Source organism: Micropterus salmoides, unplaced genomic scaffold, assembly GCF_014851395.1.
Source record: "Micropterus salmoides isolate LMB-PRFRI ecotype aquatic unplaced genomic scaffold, ASM1485139v1 Ms_hic_scaffold_11, whole genome shotgun sequence".
Taxonomy (NCBI): Eukaryota; Metazoa; Chordata; class Actinopteri; order Centrarchiformes; family Centrarchidae; genus Micropterus; species Micropterus salmoides.
In genome coordinates this window covers 21,116,379-21,134,756 of record NW_024040152.1, presented here as the reverse complement: position 1 = coordinate 21,134,756, position 18,378 = coordinate 21,116,379, and the positions used below count along the sequence as shown (strand labels likewise).

Below are 18,378 nucleotides of genomic sequence, written 5' to 3'. Positions count from 1 at the left end.
CTGGAGGACTGCCGAGTCGTTTGCAGGTGGCAGAAGCGAAGCTCTGCTGCTGGGCGCATGACGTAAACACGTACGTGAACACGTCCGCTCCTCCACCTCTACCCACTGCCTGCACCAACCAAGGACTAAACTCTCCACCATGGGAGACAGGGCCTTCCAGGCAGTCGCCCCACGGCTCTGGAATGCCCTCCCAGAGCCCCTAAGGGCCCCACAAACTCTGGAGGTTTTTAAGAAGGGCCTAAAGACTTTTTTATTTCAAAAGGCCTTTTAACAGTCATGGTTTTAAATTTTTTGTTACGGTGTTTTATTGCGATTGTTATTTTCTGGAACTGTTTTTAACCCCTTGTTGTTGTAGCACTTTGAGATTTCCCTGAAATGTAAAGTGCATTAAAATAAATTTATTATTATTATTTATTATTATTACGTGCGAGCCCTCCCGGAACCCATAGAGATTGCATTGCAGCGGCCGCAGATCGAAAAAACTGCCTTTACATGAAAGTCTATGAGAGAGATCTGGGCGATTTATAACCAGACTGAAATCGCACCAAAAGAGGCAGGACTCCACGGAACACGACTTGACGCTGATTGGACAGCGATATTCAGAGACAAACTGTCTGTCGAAAACAGTCACAGCTAACTAACAGTGTGGTAGAAAGCGTGAGAAAAATCCCCTGCCTTTTCCCCGGCTTGGCGGGGCGTCGCCCGGTCGCCCTAATGAACAAGCCGCCCCTGGCTTATAACTGCAAGCATAATGAAATTATTTATTAACTATAAAGACTACGACATTTTTACAACCATAGGTGTCACTTACGCTGGGGCGCTGGGGACCTGTCTCCACCTCATTTTGAAATGGCTGATTTTCAACAAATGAAAAGGCTTTGAGAAAGGTTTATTTGCACAATAAGAAAACATGAACTGCAATTTAATATACAACAAACAAATGTGCATTGTCCAGAAAAAAGTAACAAAAAACAACCTGTTTATTAGGTTACAGCATTATTTTCTGTTATAATTTTATATTTAGGAATTGTCCCCCTGCCAGCTGAATTTTTTGTTTCCCTTTATATAAAAAAAGACATTTCCACCGTAAATCGGAGCAGGAAATGTCAGGAAATTAAGTGTTTAATGCTCAAGTTTTCAGGGGGAGGAACCTCAGACCCCTGCTCATATTTTAGCATTTCATATTTTTTCAAAAAAGTCTTCTCGTCTTGTTCTCGTGCATCTTCATGTCTCATGACCCAAGTATATCATCACGCCCCTAATCTGAGCCCTCATGTCCCCAACACTTTTCAACACAAAGTGACACCCTTGGTTACAACTCATAAACCCTTCATAAAGGGCATACCTAATTAAAAACACAAGCTAATTCTGTGACACAATGCTCAAAATGTCCTGTTCATTTGCAGGTGGGAACAAAGCACCAGGAAGTATTTGATAGAAATATAGCTTATGCAAAAACACAAAAATAATTACTGACAATTTCACAGTGACCAGGTAATTGTATAAACTTGCTGGGGATGTGGAAAATATACTCCTAATGTTTCATTTTGTAATCTAATTTTGTGCAGTGAACAGAGAGTCAGATAAAGGCCTGATTTAACCAAACAGAGAAATAGTATAATTCAACATTGATGCTTTACATGAAATTTGCATGATCCTCAGCAACTCACCATTCACCAGTGAAGGCTTGAAACAACCTGTAATTAGTTACTCAACTAAAATTAAGTGTTAACTGTCTGGCTAGAGAGCAGCCCAATTAATGGCCATTTCTATTAACACAAATCAGCATCTATCCACTCACACATGAGCTTCTCCTATGGGCTGACATAATCCCCCAAAAGCAGCCTCGCTCACTGGTTTTCGTATATTACCTTGTTTTAAAAGCAAGAGCTACAGACAGCGTTTTTATTTCATTTCACCATGTTGTTGAGAAAGCTCTCAGGTGGGTTTCACCGTGCATCAGCGTGTCTTTGCTGGCTGATGTAAACATCTCAGTAGCCTACAGCATGTGTCACTGGTCCAGGTGTTACAGTGAGGGCAGCAGACCTCCAAGAGGATGACAAAAGGCTGAAATGAAGTGGTCTCCTTTGCTCTTTCAGGAAGAATTGATATGGAGATTAGGCTGCTGTTTCCCTGACAACCACATTTTACCAACTTAGATTTTTTTTGTCCACACTGATCACCGAGGTCCTCACAACTTCTCTCTTTTCAAAAAGGCGTAAAATCACTTTCCTCTCAATCTCCTTTCAACATCTGCTCTCAGGCTCATCTCTCAAAGCCGTTTTTCATGTCCGTCTCGTTCTTTTTTTCTTGTTCTTCTCCCAGGCTTTTGTCATCCTGTAACTCATTTAGTCAAGATTTCTGTTGCTGTGTTGGCCCACTCGATATTTTCCTTGGCTGCCATCATGTCCACATTTCCCTTTCCTCTCAGTTCAGTAGCTTTTGAAGTGGATGTTATCACATTGAGCCTGGACACTCCATAACCTGCAGTCGTAAGGCAAGGCAAGGCAAGGCAAGTTCATCTGTATAACACATTTCAAAAACAGGGCAATTTAGAGTGCTTTACATAAAACATAAAAGCAACGTACGGCAAGATGAAAAGACATTATATACAATTAACAAAGAGTTAAATAGGAAATAAAAACAAGATAAAACAGGACAGTAAAAGTTACAGTGCAATGTAAGATATTGATCAAAAGCCTAAAATCTGATTTAATAAAACACACAGCATCCTCACTACTATAGCAAGTTGACCTCAGCTTGTATCCTAAAAGATTCCTGTATACTTTAGAAAAAAAGAGGTTTTAAAAGTTGGTGCACTGGCATCAGGGGATTTTTCAGATGAAAGTCAAATCCATTTTCACTCTTAGCAGGTTTCATTTTAGCAAGTCACAGGGAACACTGATGATCATCTGCCACTCCAACGGTCATGTGTATAATTGGATGTGATCTGTGCCTCGTTGCAGTGTTACATAAGCCCTTTCCCCCTGCTTGTTTTCTCGTGTGAAAAGCAATTTGTTTAACTGTCTGTTTAGGTAATAGCCATGTTTGTATATTTCTGCGAGTGTGCCTCTCTGTGCGTATGTGCGTGTGTTTGGGAATCAGTGGCCAACACTGCTCCTCTCCGGCATGTTGTACTCTCTTCCATGTCATTTCACACCTATCTGACACCTACCCCTATATAGCACCTTCACTAAGAATTAGTGCAAATATCCAGTGACCCTGAAGAAGATTGTGCAGTGACAATAACAATAATAAGGACAGTTGCTGCGTCATTGAGAAAGAACTGTGTGTGTGTGTGAGTGTGTGTGCCATGTGGTAAAATTCTGTGATTCAGAGCAAAGCAGATAAGAAATTATAAAAGAATTACATAAATAATTTCTTATTTTCTGTGTCATTCTGTATTTCTGTGCCTGCAATAACCCAAATGTGTTGCAGGTTGATTCCCTGTGATTACAGTGAATTTATGAACACTACAATCAATAAAAACAGTCAACAGTCAACAAATTAGACAACCAATTCAAACCAGTGCTGCTCTGCTGACAGCACAGAATTACTGTTTGAGGTTGAACTTTGTGAAACACGTTGCAAGCATAATTTTTCATTTTACACTGTGTATTCACTGACACACCTCTCAAACACACGTTAAAATCAACATAACAAGCAGATTTAATACATGGTACAGAGAGCATACAGTATGACAAGACACAAATTGGGTGAAGGACAGATGCTCTGCCATCTCACATAAACCCCAGTGGAAAATGGCGATGACTAACACTGCTCTTTCAAAAGCAGTGCTGCCTCATCTTTGACGTGAACCTTTAAACCTCCTCCCTTGAAGGCTGGATACTATCTCTGCCTTTTTTATGCTTTGTTTTGCTGCCATCATCATTACATTAGCATTGCCCCTTGAACAGAAATTATGAATAAGACTAAATTAGCCTTACCTCAGCCTTACTTCTAAAGGCACTCTGGTATTGTCAACAGTTATTACAGTCATTGTGTTATAGTTTAACACTTTAAATTGGTGCATGCTGTCTCTGTCTTGCCATATCTATACTGTGCTGGTTGATTCCAACAAATCAGAAAACCAATCAACTCCTAGACCCAGACAAATTGCTGTTGCATAACTAATTGTCAGCTGAAACTGCTGAACTTCTGCCGCTGAGAAAGAAAAAAAAAATGGATGGAAATAACATCTTGAAAGGGGGACTGTGAGATTTTCTTTTAGCAGCCATAGCTAGTCAGACTGAATATCTGTCAATCACAGCTATCATGCCTGAGGAGGTCTCATATTTAAAATTATTAGCACTGCAATCAGGGGGAACACTTCACAGTTTACATTAGGTATGCTAATGGTGTTAAGAAATAAGCAGTAAATGGATGTGGCAAGCATGAGTAACTTTGCAATCAGAGTCACTGACACTATGAGTATTGTATAAGTGATAAACTATTAGTGTGACTAATTCATTTCTTATAAATCATTCAACCACCTCTAAATAAATTCTATATTTCTATGATATCATTTTTGATTTATTCCATGAAGTGTCTACATTTAAGTGCTACTGTATCAGTCAGGTTCCAGGTCTGTACTAATCCTGCGTGCGTTTGTAAAGAAAAAGATCACAAAGTGCAGGAAGAATCCTCTGAGGACGCTATAACACTACGCAAATAACAATGTTCCAATTTCCTCTACGTGATTGCCTAGTTGTGCTGATAACTCAGTAGTTTACAGGCTCATAAAAGCCTAAGTACCTTAATTTCGTGGTTGCCCATTGAAAATTTTCAGAATTATACTTTTTTTTATAAAAAAGCAAGGCCCTCCAAGCCATTGTTAATAGACCCTCCCCCTGACTGAAAAAACTGTAATACCCTCAGCCCCAATATCTCAAAACCCAACACTGTCTCCTAGACACGTTTATACACAACAAATTTGCAACAGCAAATACATTTAGAAGGGAACGTAATGCCAACTGGATTACATTTCTCATTAACATAATGAGGAAATGTTGCTAATTAACTGGCAAGTTGCAAACATGTTGATACCGAATGTATTAGTATCAGTGACAACCTACTTCATTTGTTTTCCACCAAAATAAATGATCCTGCAATACAATATCTGCTCGTAGTGACTGCAGCATTAATAACCTTTTTATATTACATTTAGGCACTGGCAGCACTTTGTTAAGGTTAGTGAAACACTGTGGTCTGGTTTAGGAGTCGCTCTCAAAGTAGGTTCCCGATACCCCCACGGGTCCTTGAGGAGGTTCCAGGGGGTCCCCAGCAAAAAGGGAAATCATTTATTTTTACTATAATTCTGATGACACAATGTCAGAATGGATGAATATTTTGGTTATTGGTTTCACAAACTTTGTGTAATAAAACATCTTAAAGCAAAACTCCTATCAAATGTGAGTTCAAGGTCAAATTTTTCCCTAATCTTAACCAAACTGCTTTTTTTGGCTAAACTCAACCACAGACCAGTCTCTGGAGTCAAAAATATATAACCCTCCCGCTTTTCTGACCCTCTCCCCCTATAATACAGTCCCTGGATCCGTAAATGTATAATAATCTAGCTGTAACCAGCTCTTCATTGCATCCATTACACCAACAGTGCAGTTATTTATTATACTCTGACATGATGTAATCGTGTTGCAATTATCCATACATTTCTCGAGCTTGAAGATGCTTTAAAATATACTTTTTTGATGCGTGTTTCTCTACTAAGAGAGAGTAAATATCTTGAGTGTGAGGCAGACTTGCAGGGCACAGCATGGCTCATTCTGTTCTGCATTATGACAGCATAATACCACAGCAGGGCATCTGTGACTTCTCCACAAATTAATAATGCATAAACGTACTTGCTGCACCCTCACGTTTTATAAAGGAAAGAGTGTTGTTTCGATGACAGATGTAAATAAATAAAAAGAAAAAAAAGCTAAAACATATCTGAGGCTGTACTCTTGTTTATCTCTCTGTGTCTCTGTCACCAAGGAAATAAATGGCTATGCTTTGTTGACACTACCTGCACACTCTCTCTCACACACACACACACACACACTTTTCATTTGCTATAGAGACATCCTATCACATTTAACAAAATTCTGACTTCATCACAGATTCTAAAATGAATCAGATTGCTGGCTGCACAATCTCTCTGTGCTGTGATGGAGAGGGAGCCTGCTGTTTTCTTCTGCTCCAGTCTTGTCCCTCTAATGACTTTCTCTTTTACTCTGGTTTATTGTGCTGCTTATTCAGTCAAAAGCATACCTACAGGATTGATGTGCAAAGACATGTCTTTGTAAATAGTATGGATGTCCCATCCCTTGAGGATTACTGCACAGAAAACTGAACACTTAAGAATAGTCAGGTTGTCAGATTCAATTGTATGGTTTCTCTGTGTCATAGTGACATTTCTTTTGTCTGTTTTCCAGTTTGTGTAAAGTCAGTGTCATGCAGAACTGTATCTATAACAGTGAAAGACCACCCTCACACAGCTATTGATCTGCAACTTTTCAATCCTGCAGTGAATCAATAACATCATGACATGTGTGACGGCAAAATCAAATGACCCTGTCCAACAGAAATTGCTCTAATTTGCGAGTATTTGTAGAAACTAATAACAGTGACTGCCTATCAGGAGTCAGCAGATAACATGAGTTCACACCTGAGGTTGAACAGATCAGACTTACGCTGTACGTGGCTTGGTGTGTGATTGCGAGATAGTGATGCAATGTGACACCCAGCAGAAGCTCACTCCCCCTCTGCGCTTCAGCTACAATAACAAACAGGTAACAGAAAACACCACCAAAGCCTCACCACGTGCCTTTTCGTATAGTTCCTCTACTGTCAATTGCTGTGTGAGCGGAAAGATACTGGCAACGTGGAGAAATAAAATGTCAAGATATATGTGAACCATATTTCATTTTATCTCTGACCTTTCTGAAGTTATGAAGTATATATCAGAACTGCTGTAGTAGATATTGCAACCTGATAGCAGATATAAAATGCATCCATTCATAATAGCAGCGATAAAATATAAAATGACTGTAACAAGGATGGCAGTTCAGTCGATACAAGCTGATTTGCCAGTGTATTGTTTAGACTGAATCGATTATCAGTAGCTGACAGAAGTCTGTTTGTCTTGTGTAATCATTTAAAAATCAAACATGCAACGTCATCACCCCACCCTTATGCAAAAAACCCAACATCAGGCCTATTTCAAATGGTCTGCACACTGTAGGCTATTCCCTGCCACGAATGTGATGGGTTCAGGGAGGCAGCGTAATGCTTCCCAAGGTTTCCATTGTGCTGGTGAATGATGAGAGTAATCATGCTGTCTGTACAGTTTAATGGTGAGTGATTCTCCCTGAGGGGAAAAAGAGAAAACATAAACACAACAGCAGCATTTTGTTTGTGTCGGCTACTGTACGTCCAGACCCATTTCTCTCTCTTTTTCAACACATTACCGCCACATCTCAAAACTGTGTGCAGAGAAAGATATGGCTCATCATACACACTCAGTCTGCTGCCATTACAGAGAGCACCTACCCTGCACTCATACGTCATAGTATTTTTAGGCCTCTTCTTTAGGGGCACAGCCCTCTAATCTGACCCTGGATATCATCACAGCTGCTGTTGTCATATGCTGTTCTCCCACCCAGCTGTAAGTGAAATTAAACTTAGCGAAATTTACTTCCTGAACTGCTGTGTAAGCCATTTCATGCCGGTGGAATGTGCTGTCCCACTTGGACTGTTGTTGTTGAGCGTGAGTGTTGTGATCAGGGCTTCTATGTCAGGTATACAGAGGCTAGATAACTGTCGAGACCAGAAGCTACTACCGAGCCCTCTGGAGCTGTCGTGGGCTGGATTCAATGAAACATATGTGTCTGTTTGATAACACCTCTCCGCCTCCACTATCTCCCTCCCCTCATCTCACTCACTAAAGGTACTCACCCTCTGACTGAAAATCTGTCATCTGTTTCATCAGATTTTGTACAAACTCTCAGACTTTCTGTAACACAAAAGGTTAAAATTTTTTCATAACTTCACTATTGATGCTAGCCACTCCTGTGTTTCTTTTTTGTCTCTTTTTGTCTGTGAGGCTGTTACATGCATGCTGATGTTTAGCAGGTTTAATGTTTACCATTTTCCTCATTTCCCTTGTAATTACCACTAAGCACTGTTTGAATTATGAACCTCATTTAATTGCAACTTTTTATTACCTTGTATGTAAGATGTCCTTGAGTGTCCTGAAATGCGTCCCCCAAATAAAATGTATTATTGTTGTTAGTAAACACAAAGTAGAAGTAATTCATAGAGGGATATGAACAACACAGCTGAGTCCACAGCCATGCCAGCGGCTCTGTGAGGCGTTCAGGTACGTTTTGATCTAAATACTACAATATGCTAACATATACTCACCATGACAATGCTAACTTGCTGATGTTAGGCAGGTATAATTTTTACCATCTTAGTTTAACCCATGAGAATGACAACATTTGCTAATAGCACTAAAAATAAAGCTGACACTGACAGGGATTTCTTTTGTTTTGGAAGTACTTGGTCATAACTAAAAGATTTTGACAAATTGAAATTTTAACCTGATGATGCAGCCAGATAAAATATGATGACATACTGTATTTCTCAGGCTGAGTGAAAGCTTTGACCTGCTTGTGGCACTAGAGGAATAGCCAGATGATCACCAAATTCATTAGGATTCATCCTCTGTGAACCATGAATATCTGTAATGATTTTGATAGCAAAACATGCAATAGTTGTTGAGATATTTAAGTTTGGACCAAAGTGGTGGACCAACTGAACGACTGACAGAATGACCAACTAACGTCCAACCAAGGCTAAAAACTCAGTCTCATACTGAGAATTATGCTCACCTGTGCATTGCAAGAAACCTAAAGAGACGCTTTAAACAAACTTCCCTCATTAATGAAAAAGCAATGAGCTCGCTTAATTCCCAAATTGAGCCAGAGCTCTTCATCATTGGAAGACACGCAAACTTCAGAAGGAACAGTAAAGAGTGAGGCTTCAGAGCTTTTGTTCAGCACGCCGGCCCTATCAGTCTGACTGTCCCTGCTTTGTGCTTTTTATATACAGTCTATGTTTGTGCTGCGCTGACGCCAGTTGCTTAAAGGCGGATTTTGTAAAGGTCACATTGTGGAGTGTATAAAGACTGCCTCAGTTATGAACACTACAGACACAGCCGCAGGAGGATTTTAATGTGTCTGTCTTCAAATAAACAATTACCCCTGAGAAACGCACTCAAAAAGACTGCACACTTGCACATGCATGCACCAATTTCAGCGCACACAATCACATGCAGGTGCGTGATCCTAATGGTTTCTGATGTTCACAGTAATGGGCTACAGATAAAAGGCAGCTGCAGATAAATGAGTGCTTTGATGAACATTGTGAAAAAAGACACACCTGCTTGGCATTAAAAGTCAAACATTTGCGTGATTAAGAATTTATAATGTCAGTTGAGCAGGTCAAGCAGTGTGCCCTACTGGAAATGAACAGTGAGTGCTTCAACAAATTTAATACCCAAAAGCATAAATGTTTTACAAACCAATATGGCGACACAGGACCTCTTTAATCCGGAGATGAGAAATGTTCCAGATGCATTAAGAACCATTAGAGAAAAGAACATAGCCTGTTGTATCTGGTTAAACATGAGCAGCATTGATTAAATATTGACCCACAGCAAATACAGAGTTCTCAAATGAATGTGCCTGCCTGTTTCATGCCTGCATCAAGATGTTTGCTCATACAGATGCAACACAATTACATGCACAATTACCCAGGTGGCGAATGTAAAGGCTAACAAGACAATTTGTAGGACTTCAAAATCCACACCCTTGACTGCTGCTACAGGATATCAAAACCATCATAAATATTTCATCAGCCTTGCAACTGGCTAATTATTACATCTCTCATGCGGTTTAGTTAGACAATTTCAAGGAGGTGACCGCTTGGTGAGAGCAGTCAGTCCTAATGGAGCTCCGCTAACACAGGCCACAGGACATGGAGAGTGGGAGAAGAAGTACCTCAGGGTTGAAGGCAGGCAGCAATAAGAGGAATGGCTCAATAAAAGAAGACATGACTGATTGAGCTGTAAAGATATAACTATGACAGATGCTCAGATTGGGTTTGACTGACATTGTTTGATGAGCTGCTGGTGGGTAGTGGACTAAGAATCTGTTACTTGGGATAATAGGGAGAATTAACAAAAACAAAAACAGGATGTGATGAAGCATTATATGTCAGAGCTAATTAAAGCACACAAATGGAATCCCTTTAGGCAGGGTAAGGATTGGGCAGGGAAACAGTTTCCTGGCATCTTGCTTTGTGCACAAGTGCGCAAGGGAGCGCGCAGAGACACACACAGAGAGAGAGAGAGAGAGAGAGAGAGAGAGAGAGAGAGAGCGCAAACCTCCTAGGCGCCTCATTACAAATTTGCAGTCCAGGTTCCATGAGCTGCTGTGTACCGGATTTCTTTTGGAAATCTGACTTCTTGGCGCGCTACGATCTCATCTGGATTTTAGATATGGAGCTACCCACTCTTCCTCCAGACGCTCTTGGTGATTTTAACGAGCGCTACTCCTTCTCCATAACTCCTTTCAATGTTACGTTCTCTGAGGATCTGCTGCGCGTGCCATCAAAGAGCAACGAGACCGACGGGGCTGCAACAAGGAACACTACAAGTCTCATCATCGCAGTTTGTATCACGGCTCTCTACTCTCTCATCTGTGTGGTGGGACTTCTGGGAAACCTGCTTGTAATGTACGGGGTGGTTAGGTAAGAAAACATATGATAAACAAAGAACCATAAACTCATTAGTTTAGGCGTAAGTATAATTGCATAATAGCCTAATAAAGTATAAGTAAATAATAATAAAGTATAAAATAATAAGAATAAAATAAAGAATATGATTACTAAATTGATATTTACTACTATAATTTGCTGTTGATCAGTGAAAAGCCACACAGAAACTATAGCATCAGACCCACTATGGAAATGATAAATATGTCTTTTTTATACCATCAGGATTGTTTTAAAGCACCACTTACTTCTGGAAATATTTTATATTCTAGGGCCATAATAGTAATTCTTCTTATAATTTCACACAGTTTCAGTGTATCTGAGAGCTGCTCTCTAACACACCTACACACACACACACACACACCTCCTACACACAAGAGGAGCGGGAGGGCAGTGTGCCTCCCAGCTTAGCATCAAAATTACTTCATTGCACCAATTATTCCTGTCAGGAATTATGTGGTACACTCAGATGATTAACTTGCATAGGAAATAAATGTTGAACCCCTCACCTGCAAATCAATAGAAATGACTGTTCTCCCTCTCGCTAATTCATGTACTGGAGACTTTGAGGATCCCTGCCATGTTGACTTGTTGTTGAACTAATGCAGCTTAAATGAGAGGAGATGGGTGGATGTCCACTGAAAAAAAATCCTCTCATTGTGCTGCTTCCTAAATCCCTGGTGAAATGTGTGGAAGACGAAAGTGAAACATTGGTTTGCCAATTTCAGAATGATCAAACAAATTGAATACAAAACACATTGTGCCCACTCTTGCTGTGAAAGCAATAAATAAGTACTTATGCGAAGGATAAAGATATAAAGCAAGACATCCCTTTGTCTTTGCTCATCCCTTTAGAGCCTGTTGCTGCAATTTAATTAAATGTGACTGTCATAATGTGGAGGAATCCGTCTTTAAACATCCAGACAACATGTTCAGCTGGCATTCAGACAAGACTGGGCACTGGTAAAAGGAAAAAAAGTGTGAATCTGAAATCAAGGAGTTTTGAAATATTTTTCAGTGGTGGACTGTTCACACAGAAGTGCAGTTTAATGGACTCGGATTGAGCATAGAGTCTTTCCTGCATTTAGTGTAGCGCCTCAGAAACATTATACATCTACAAAGCTCTTTTATTAGTTTGATATTTTTCGAGGGGAAACAGCAGATAGTTTGACAGAGGAAATGGATTAGAGCAAACAAATTGGTTCCTAACCTTGAAATGTTTTAATGGAAACCGTGAGTCAGCCACACTCGGCTACCTCTTTGTGATGCAGTAGCATGCAAACCTTCAAAAGAAAATGAAAGAAATCTCCTCCAACTGACAGCAGTTGCTGTCGACTATGAGTCAGAATCAATTAAAAGGGCCTTTTCCTCCAACCAACCAGGTACACCAAAATGAAGACCGCCACGAACATCTACATCTTCAACCTGGCTCTCGCCGACGCTCTCGCCACCAGCACCCTCCCGTTCCAGAGCGCCAAGTACCTGATGAGCACATGGCCCTTTGGGGAGGCGCTGTGTAAAGTGGTCATCGCCATCGACTACTACAACATGTTCACCAGCATCTTCACGCTCACCATGATGAGTGTGGACCGCTACATCGCTGTCTGTCATCCGGTGAGGGCCCTGGACTTCCGCACGCCCGCCAAAGCCAAGCTCATCAATGTCTGCATCTGGATCCTCTCCTCTGCTGTTGGAGTCCCTGTGATGATCATGGCTGTTACCAAGGTGACAGAAAAAGGTGAGGGATTTTTATTCATGAAGTGGGGAAAAATGCCTAAAATTACCATCGTTGTATAAAAACTTCACTTATCAGCACAAGCTTTTTAGCACTTTTATTGGCAAGCGTTGATTTCGGAGAGTGATCATGTCGTGAAAGAGAATACATTTGAGCTGGGTTATTAACTTAAATTAGCCTCTCCACATGGCCCTCTATTAAAGTTCTAATTGTTTTAACTCCTCAGGAACCACTGCCTGCATGCTCAGATTCCCCAAACCTGAGCGGTACTGGGACACAGTGATGAAAATCTGCGTGTTCATCTTCGCCTTCGTGGTTCCTGTCCTGGTCATCACCATCTGCTACGGTCTGATGATCCTGCGGCTCAAGAGCGTTCGTCTGCTCTCGGGCTCCAAAGAGAAGGACAGGAACCTGCGCCGGATCACCCGCATGGTCCTGGTGGTCGTGGCAGCCTTCATCATCTGCTGGACCCCCATCCACATCTTCATCATCGTGAAGACAATGGTGGAAATTGACCACAAGAACCTCCTAGTGATGGCCAGCTGGCATCTGTGCATCGCGCTGGGCTACACCAACAGCAGTCTCAACCCCGTGCTGTACGCCTTCTTGGATGAGAACTTCAAAAGGTGCTTCAGGGATTTCTGCCTGCCCTATCGCTCCCGTCTGGAACAGAACAGCTTCTCCAGAGCACGCAATAGCACAAGGGAGCCTGTGTCTGTTTGTGCTCGTGCGATGACAGAGAGACCGCCGGCCTGACTAGGCATGGGTCAGTGGAGGGGGGGGGCAGTTCAGGATGACCTCCAGACTGAGGTCACACAGTTTTCCACCACAGGAGTCTGAGTCTGCAGATGCAGGCTTTTGACCTACCATGTATGTACATTACCAACTGTGTCAATATCCCATTAGTTTTGTGACACAGAATTCTTTCAGGATTGTCTTTTCAGGATGATCACAAACATGCCTGTGTGTGCCAGTGTATAAGGAAATGGATTCAAATGTACATATCTTCTTGAACTGTGTATAAAGCAAAATAACAATGCAACCAAGTAAGCAAAGACATACAGTGCAGCCAGAACGTATTGGCATAGAGATGTGTTTTTCATTGCTTTGGTTCTACTTCTGCACAATAAAACAAGTGCTTATTGTAAGGGGTTTGTAGGTCTTCACATCCATATTAGGTGAACAATGTAGGGCTCATAGCCCTGTGTATACAAAGTCCCACAATGACCAGATTATCAGGAAGGACACTGATCCTAAACACAAAGTCAAGGCCACCAAGGACTCTTTTTATGGCCAAACAGTGGCCGATGTTTGATTGGCCGAGTCAGTCACCTGACCTCAATCTAACATAATCATAGACTTCACTTGATGAAGACCAGGCTGACTCCAAAAATCCCCTGTAGCAGTGAGAAGTGATGGTGGCTGCAGCACAGACTTGGCAGAGTGTCAACAAGGAAGATACTGCTGGGCTGCAATTTTGGCCACTTGTGGGCTGCAAACACAACACTGACATATTATAACATTTCAACTTGATATGACAAACTGTTTCGGCCTGCAATGACTCCTGACATAAATAGCTGGCTCTTCAGCTAGTAAATGCTCCACTGTGTTCACCAACTGTTTCTGTCTACTGTTTGGTACTGAGCAGGTACAGTTCAGTGGGTTTTTAAAACAGCAGTGGGTGAACAGGGACAACACTCTTTGAGCAGTGAGAGTGAACCAAAACATTAAAGTTGCAGGCCCTAAAACCAAAACAATTAGCTTAAAGACACTATAATGCTTCTTACAGCTGAGGGGAACTGCAGAGTGGAGTAATTATTGTCTGTGGATTTGTTACTATGAGCGACTCCTGTTACATTACACATAGTCATTTGACCCATTGTTAATATAAAAATATTTCATATAGCAACTTTAAAAGCTGGATTTGCTTTAAGTCAGGAATTTAATTTCACATCCAGTGTGCTGAGCCAACTCAATGGAAAATGTTCCTCTGTCTTAATACTTTCTGAATGCACTATATATCTAGACTGGTAATAGTATTGTCACTCAACCATATTGGGAAGGTAATGAGAATCCAAAAATGTGAATGAAAGACAAAGGGCACAAATAATTAAAAATAATTTCAAAGGAAGTGAAATTCTATATGACTATGGCAACATCCATCACATTTGTCATGGGAGATGCTCATGAAAAACATCAAATAACATGAAAATAAGGCCTTCATGATTAAGCCGAGATGACTGGCGCTTCCAGGATATCACCGTTCAGCTGACTCATTGTTTCCACTCCTCTAGCAGTTAGGCTGCTCTGTTCTTTTGCACAACTAAAACATTCAGCTGACAGTAGACTGAGGAGCTGAAGGGGAAAGCGGGGCCACTGTTTCAACTCAGAATTGTGACTGAATGACCTCAAACTGACATGGAGGCAAGTCTGAATGGGATCAAAAGCATTAGCAAGCAACAAGAAGCTTCCTACGCATATTGCAGCTAATGGACTCTTTTCCATTGATGATCATCGGACATTTTCAGGAGGAGATTAAAGTGAGGAAGACATGTTTTGCACATTTTGGGAGTGCAGTCAAATTGATGCCTCTCATCTTGCCACTGCAGCAATGCAGTTTTGCTTAAAAAGGCACCTACAGTACATATATCAAGTGTAAAGAGAATATTGTTCTGTAACAGCAAATTAAGTGACAATGTGGTGTACTTTGTTTCAATGTGCTGTCAAGCTGTTGTAACATTAAGCTTCACTTGTAACCAGTTAGTGAAAATAAACTACGTATTTACACTAAGTGCTATAAATGTTAGGTGAAGCATTTTAAATCTTTAAAAAAAAAGATTGTTCCGGTCTCCTGTATGGACTATCTCTAACGTTTTTTTAAAACGTTTAAAAAAAAAATCTCCATCACTGTAAGAATTTGCAAATGTTTTCTGCAGTGTGGGCAAAACTGTGTTTAACTGAATGGAAATATCTACCGTAATGCCTTATTCAGCATTATGTTTGATTCTTTTTTGCAAATAGTAAATTGTTTTGTAGAGTAAGGTTCTGAATCTTTAAATGTTTTTGTTTGTTGTGTTTCAGCAGATCCAGTATATAAAGTACTTTACTGTATAGAACTGCTTTTGAAAACATGAGGTCTTATGGAATAATTTGTATCTTTCAAGTGCTTTTAATTGAAATATTGTTGTAAATAACTTTCAGTTTTAATCCAATATTTAGATTTCCGTGCTTGTTATTACAGCTGTTGTTCACATTTATACTCTTTGTAAAAGCCAGTGAGGCCTCATGGAGTTAGACATGTAATTTGTTGGTACAATCAAAAATGAATTATTGATTAGGGGGAATGTTGATGACCCCATCAACCAAGGGCCTCTGACCTAGAAGCCTGAGCTGGTGGTCAGAGGCCACCGGTCACAGGTACAAATCAGACATGTTTAAAGTGTGTGTGTAAATGTAAGTGACTAAATGAAAGCACAATATGAAATAAGTCAGGGGTTATACTGGGGCTTCTGGCCACCAGATGCCCTGAGAATTAGCTCATTTTACAGTGTATCACTCGTAATGTAAATAAATAAATAAATAATAATAAATAATGTAAATCAGGCCAGTGATATTTTATCTTTGTTACTGTCAACAAAACCTTTGAAACAACAATATGTTAATCCATCTATCAATACTTTCTGACTTCCACAGCTGGTCTGTGGCTCTTATACCCATGACTATTCGCTCCTCCTTAAGATCTAAACAAATCTAAACAGGTCATGAATATATACTTTTATTTTAAAATAAAAAGCTTGATATTTTCTGGCCATTGTAGTTTTTAAGCACACTGTTCTCAAACTGGGGACTATATTCAGCTGTGTATTTGGTACTCAAGTGTATGTCAAAAAAAACTACAGTGCCCTTGTTCATGGTTATGAAGAAACATGTCTCCCAGTGCAACAGTGTGACTCACTGATGAGTTTTTAATAGTTTTTGGACAACAATGGAGCTCTATGGCTCAGAGGAATACATTCAGGAGTAGGACACACAATATAGTCGAATCAATTCATTTGTTGACAATAAGACAAGTATAGAATAGCACCAGCCTCAACCTTAATGGTTTAAAAGTGACACAGGCCCAAAGTCCTGACTGTGACATATTTAGACCAACACTTTAATCGTTTCAATCGTCTTGAAGAACATATCGTCAAAATAAACCACTGTACTATTTATTTTAAAGAATTCAGATTCGTTATTACAGATGCAGTTAACGCTTAAATGAGACATGGCAGTGAGGCCCACAGAAGATGTGTTGAAAATGTGTGATGATCTTTCATTTAATTTAATGCACACATTAAAGGGCTGAAACCATTCTCTGCTTAAAAACTGATGGTGTCTCAGAGAAGAGAAACCTTGATTGGAAGGCATCACTCACCCACATTTGTCTTTCTGAGCGAGTGACATTCGGTCTAAATATCTCAGAAGCTCCTATACATGACATCATAGGGCTCCCACCACAAGACCAGAGAGACAGAGCAGAGCATACATGTTCCCTATGAAATATACATGGCTCTGGCTACATGTGCACACAGTGCAAAAGGCAAACGAAAAAGCAACAAAATTAATAATTTAGTCAAACACCATGAGCTGGTTCCTGACTTGACAACGCTGCTTTTAATGTGAATACCAATGTAATTTATTGAACAGAGCAGTCAGGTATACAGCTCATGTCTGAAAACAAGCGTAATTGTGATCTTCGCCCCCACAGCAACTGTTTTCTCCTGCATTTTGAAATCTATCTTTTGCTTTCTCAGAGAGCTTGAATGCACATGCAACAGGTGTGTTTTTAAAAAAATTATTTGCTGTCAAACATTACACACAGAGATACTGTAAACCACTTCCAGAGTGACACGCAGATAATTAAACACTTTCATCTCGTGACCCTAACTAATGGTTGCTCATGCACTCAAACAAATTAACAGAGGGAAATGAGAACGGAGGGGATCCTGCTGAAGCGGTCATAACAGCTCTCACTGTTTCTACAGTTGTATCCCCTTGATAGCATTGAAAGCTCAGAGCATCCCAATAGTTCTGAAGCAAGATTTTGTTTTCTGGACAACATATGTTATGTGACTTCCCCTGCACATTTGTGTGTGAGGGAGACACAGTGATCTTGTTTGGCAGCTTGGATAAAAGCGCGACTTGAGCTCCATTATACCACAATATTGCAACTGTGTGTATCTTTCAAGATAACCAGCGCTTACAGACGTTTAGGCGTCTCAACAGTAGACACCTACATACTGTAAGTGAGGCTTTTCACACAATACTTGGCGGACTGCGCACAACTGCGCTGAGTCAAAACCATACAACCCAAAACTGAAGATGGAAAATTAACCCAAACACATTTGTTATTGAGATCGTGATTATGCAGAGATTCTTTAATAGATTTAGCAATTTGGCCTGCTGCTTTGTGTGATTAGACGCCTGGCGTAACACGGATAATCAGACCTCCTGTTGCCTGAGGTGTTTACGAAAAGCCAGAAGGGCAAAAGGCTCTGAAGCAGTTTTAGTGGATGTTTCACAGGGCAAATACTCTGATATTCCCTGCTGAGGAGCAGAAACAGAGATTCAAACTGGGTGCCATCTGCCAGCTGAGAGTCATAAGGGACTAAAATTCTTGGGGTGGTGAGAGGAGGCTGAACCTTGCATTTCACTATAAAAAAGTAAGGCCCTCCCCAGGGTTGTAATAGTTTTCATTAAACCCTCCTCTCGACTTTGAATAAAAACACCTTCCCTACAACATGTCAAATTAATTTTATAAT

General features: G+C 40.5%; 1 protein-coding gene across 1 annotated transcript; it reads left to right on the top strand.

Annotated features, from left to right (window-relative positions):
* Window positions 1–9,541: 9,541 nt before the first annotated feature.
* oprd1b (opioid receptor, delta 1b) lies at window positions 9,542–16,410 on the top strand. The gene is made up of 3 exons (XM_038711798.1): window positions 9,542–10,815; window positions 12,222–12,577; window positions 12,801–16,410. The coding sequence occupies exons 1-3, from the start codon at window positions 10,490–10,492 to the stop codon at window positions 13,328–13,330; spliced, it is 1,212 nt and encodes a 403-aa protein (XP_038567726.1). The 5' UTR covers window positions 9,542–10,489; the 3' UTR covers window positions 13,331–16,410.
* The last annotated feature ends 1,968 nt before the right edge of the window (window positions 16,411–18,378 follow it).

What these genes read in the sequence shown, in the direction of transcription:
- oprd1b (XM_038711798.1), top strand. Translation starts at nt 10,490, where the DNA reads ATGAGCTGCTGTGTACCGGATTTCTTTTGGAAATCTGACTTCTTGGCG. An exon ending in GTAATGTACGGGGTGGTTAG is followed by an intron (nt 10,816 to 12,221) that starts GTAAGAAAACAT and finishes CCAACCAACCAG; the next exon opens with GTACACCAAAATGAAGACCG. An exon ending in TACCAAGGTGACAGAAAAAG is followed by an intron (nt 12,578 to 12,800) that starts GTGAGGGATTTT and finishes TTAACTCCTCAG; the next exon opens with GAACCACTGCCTGCATGCTC.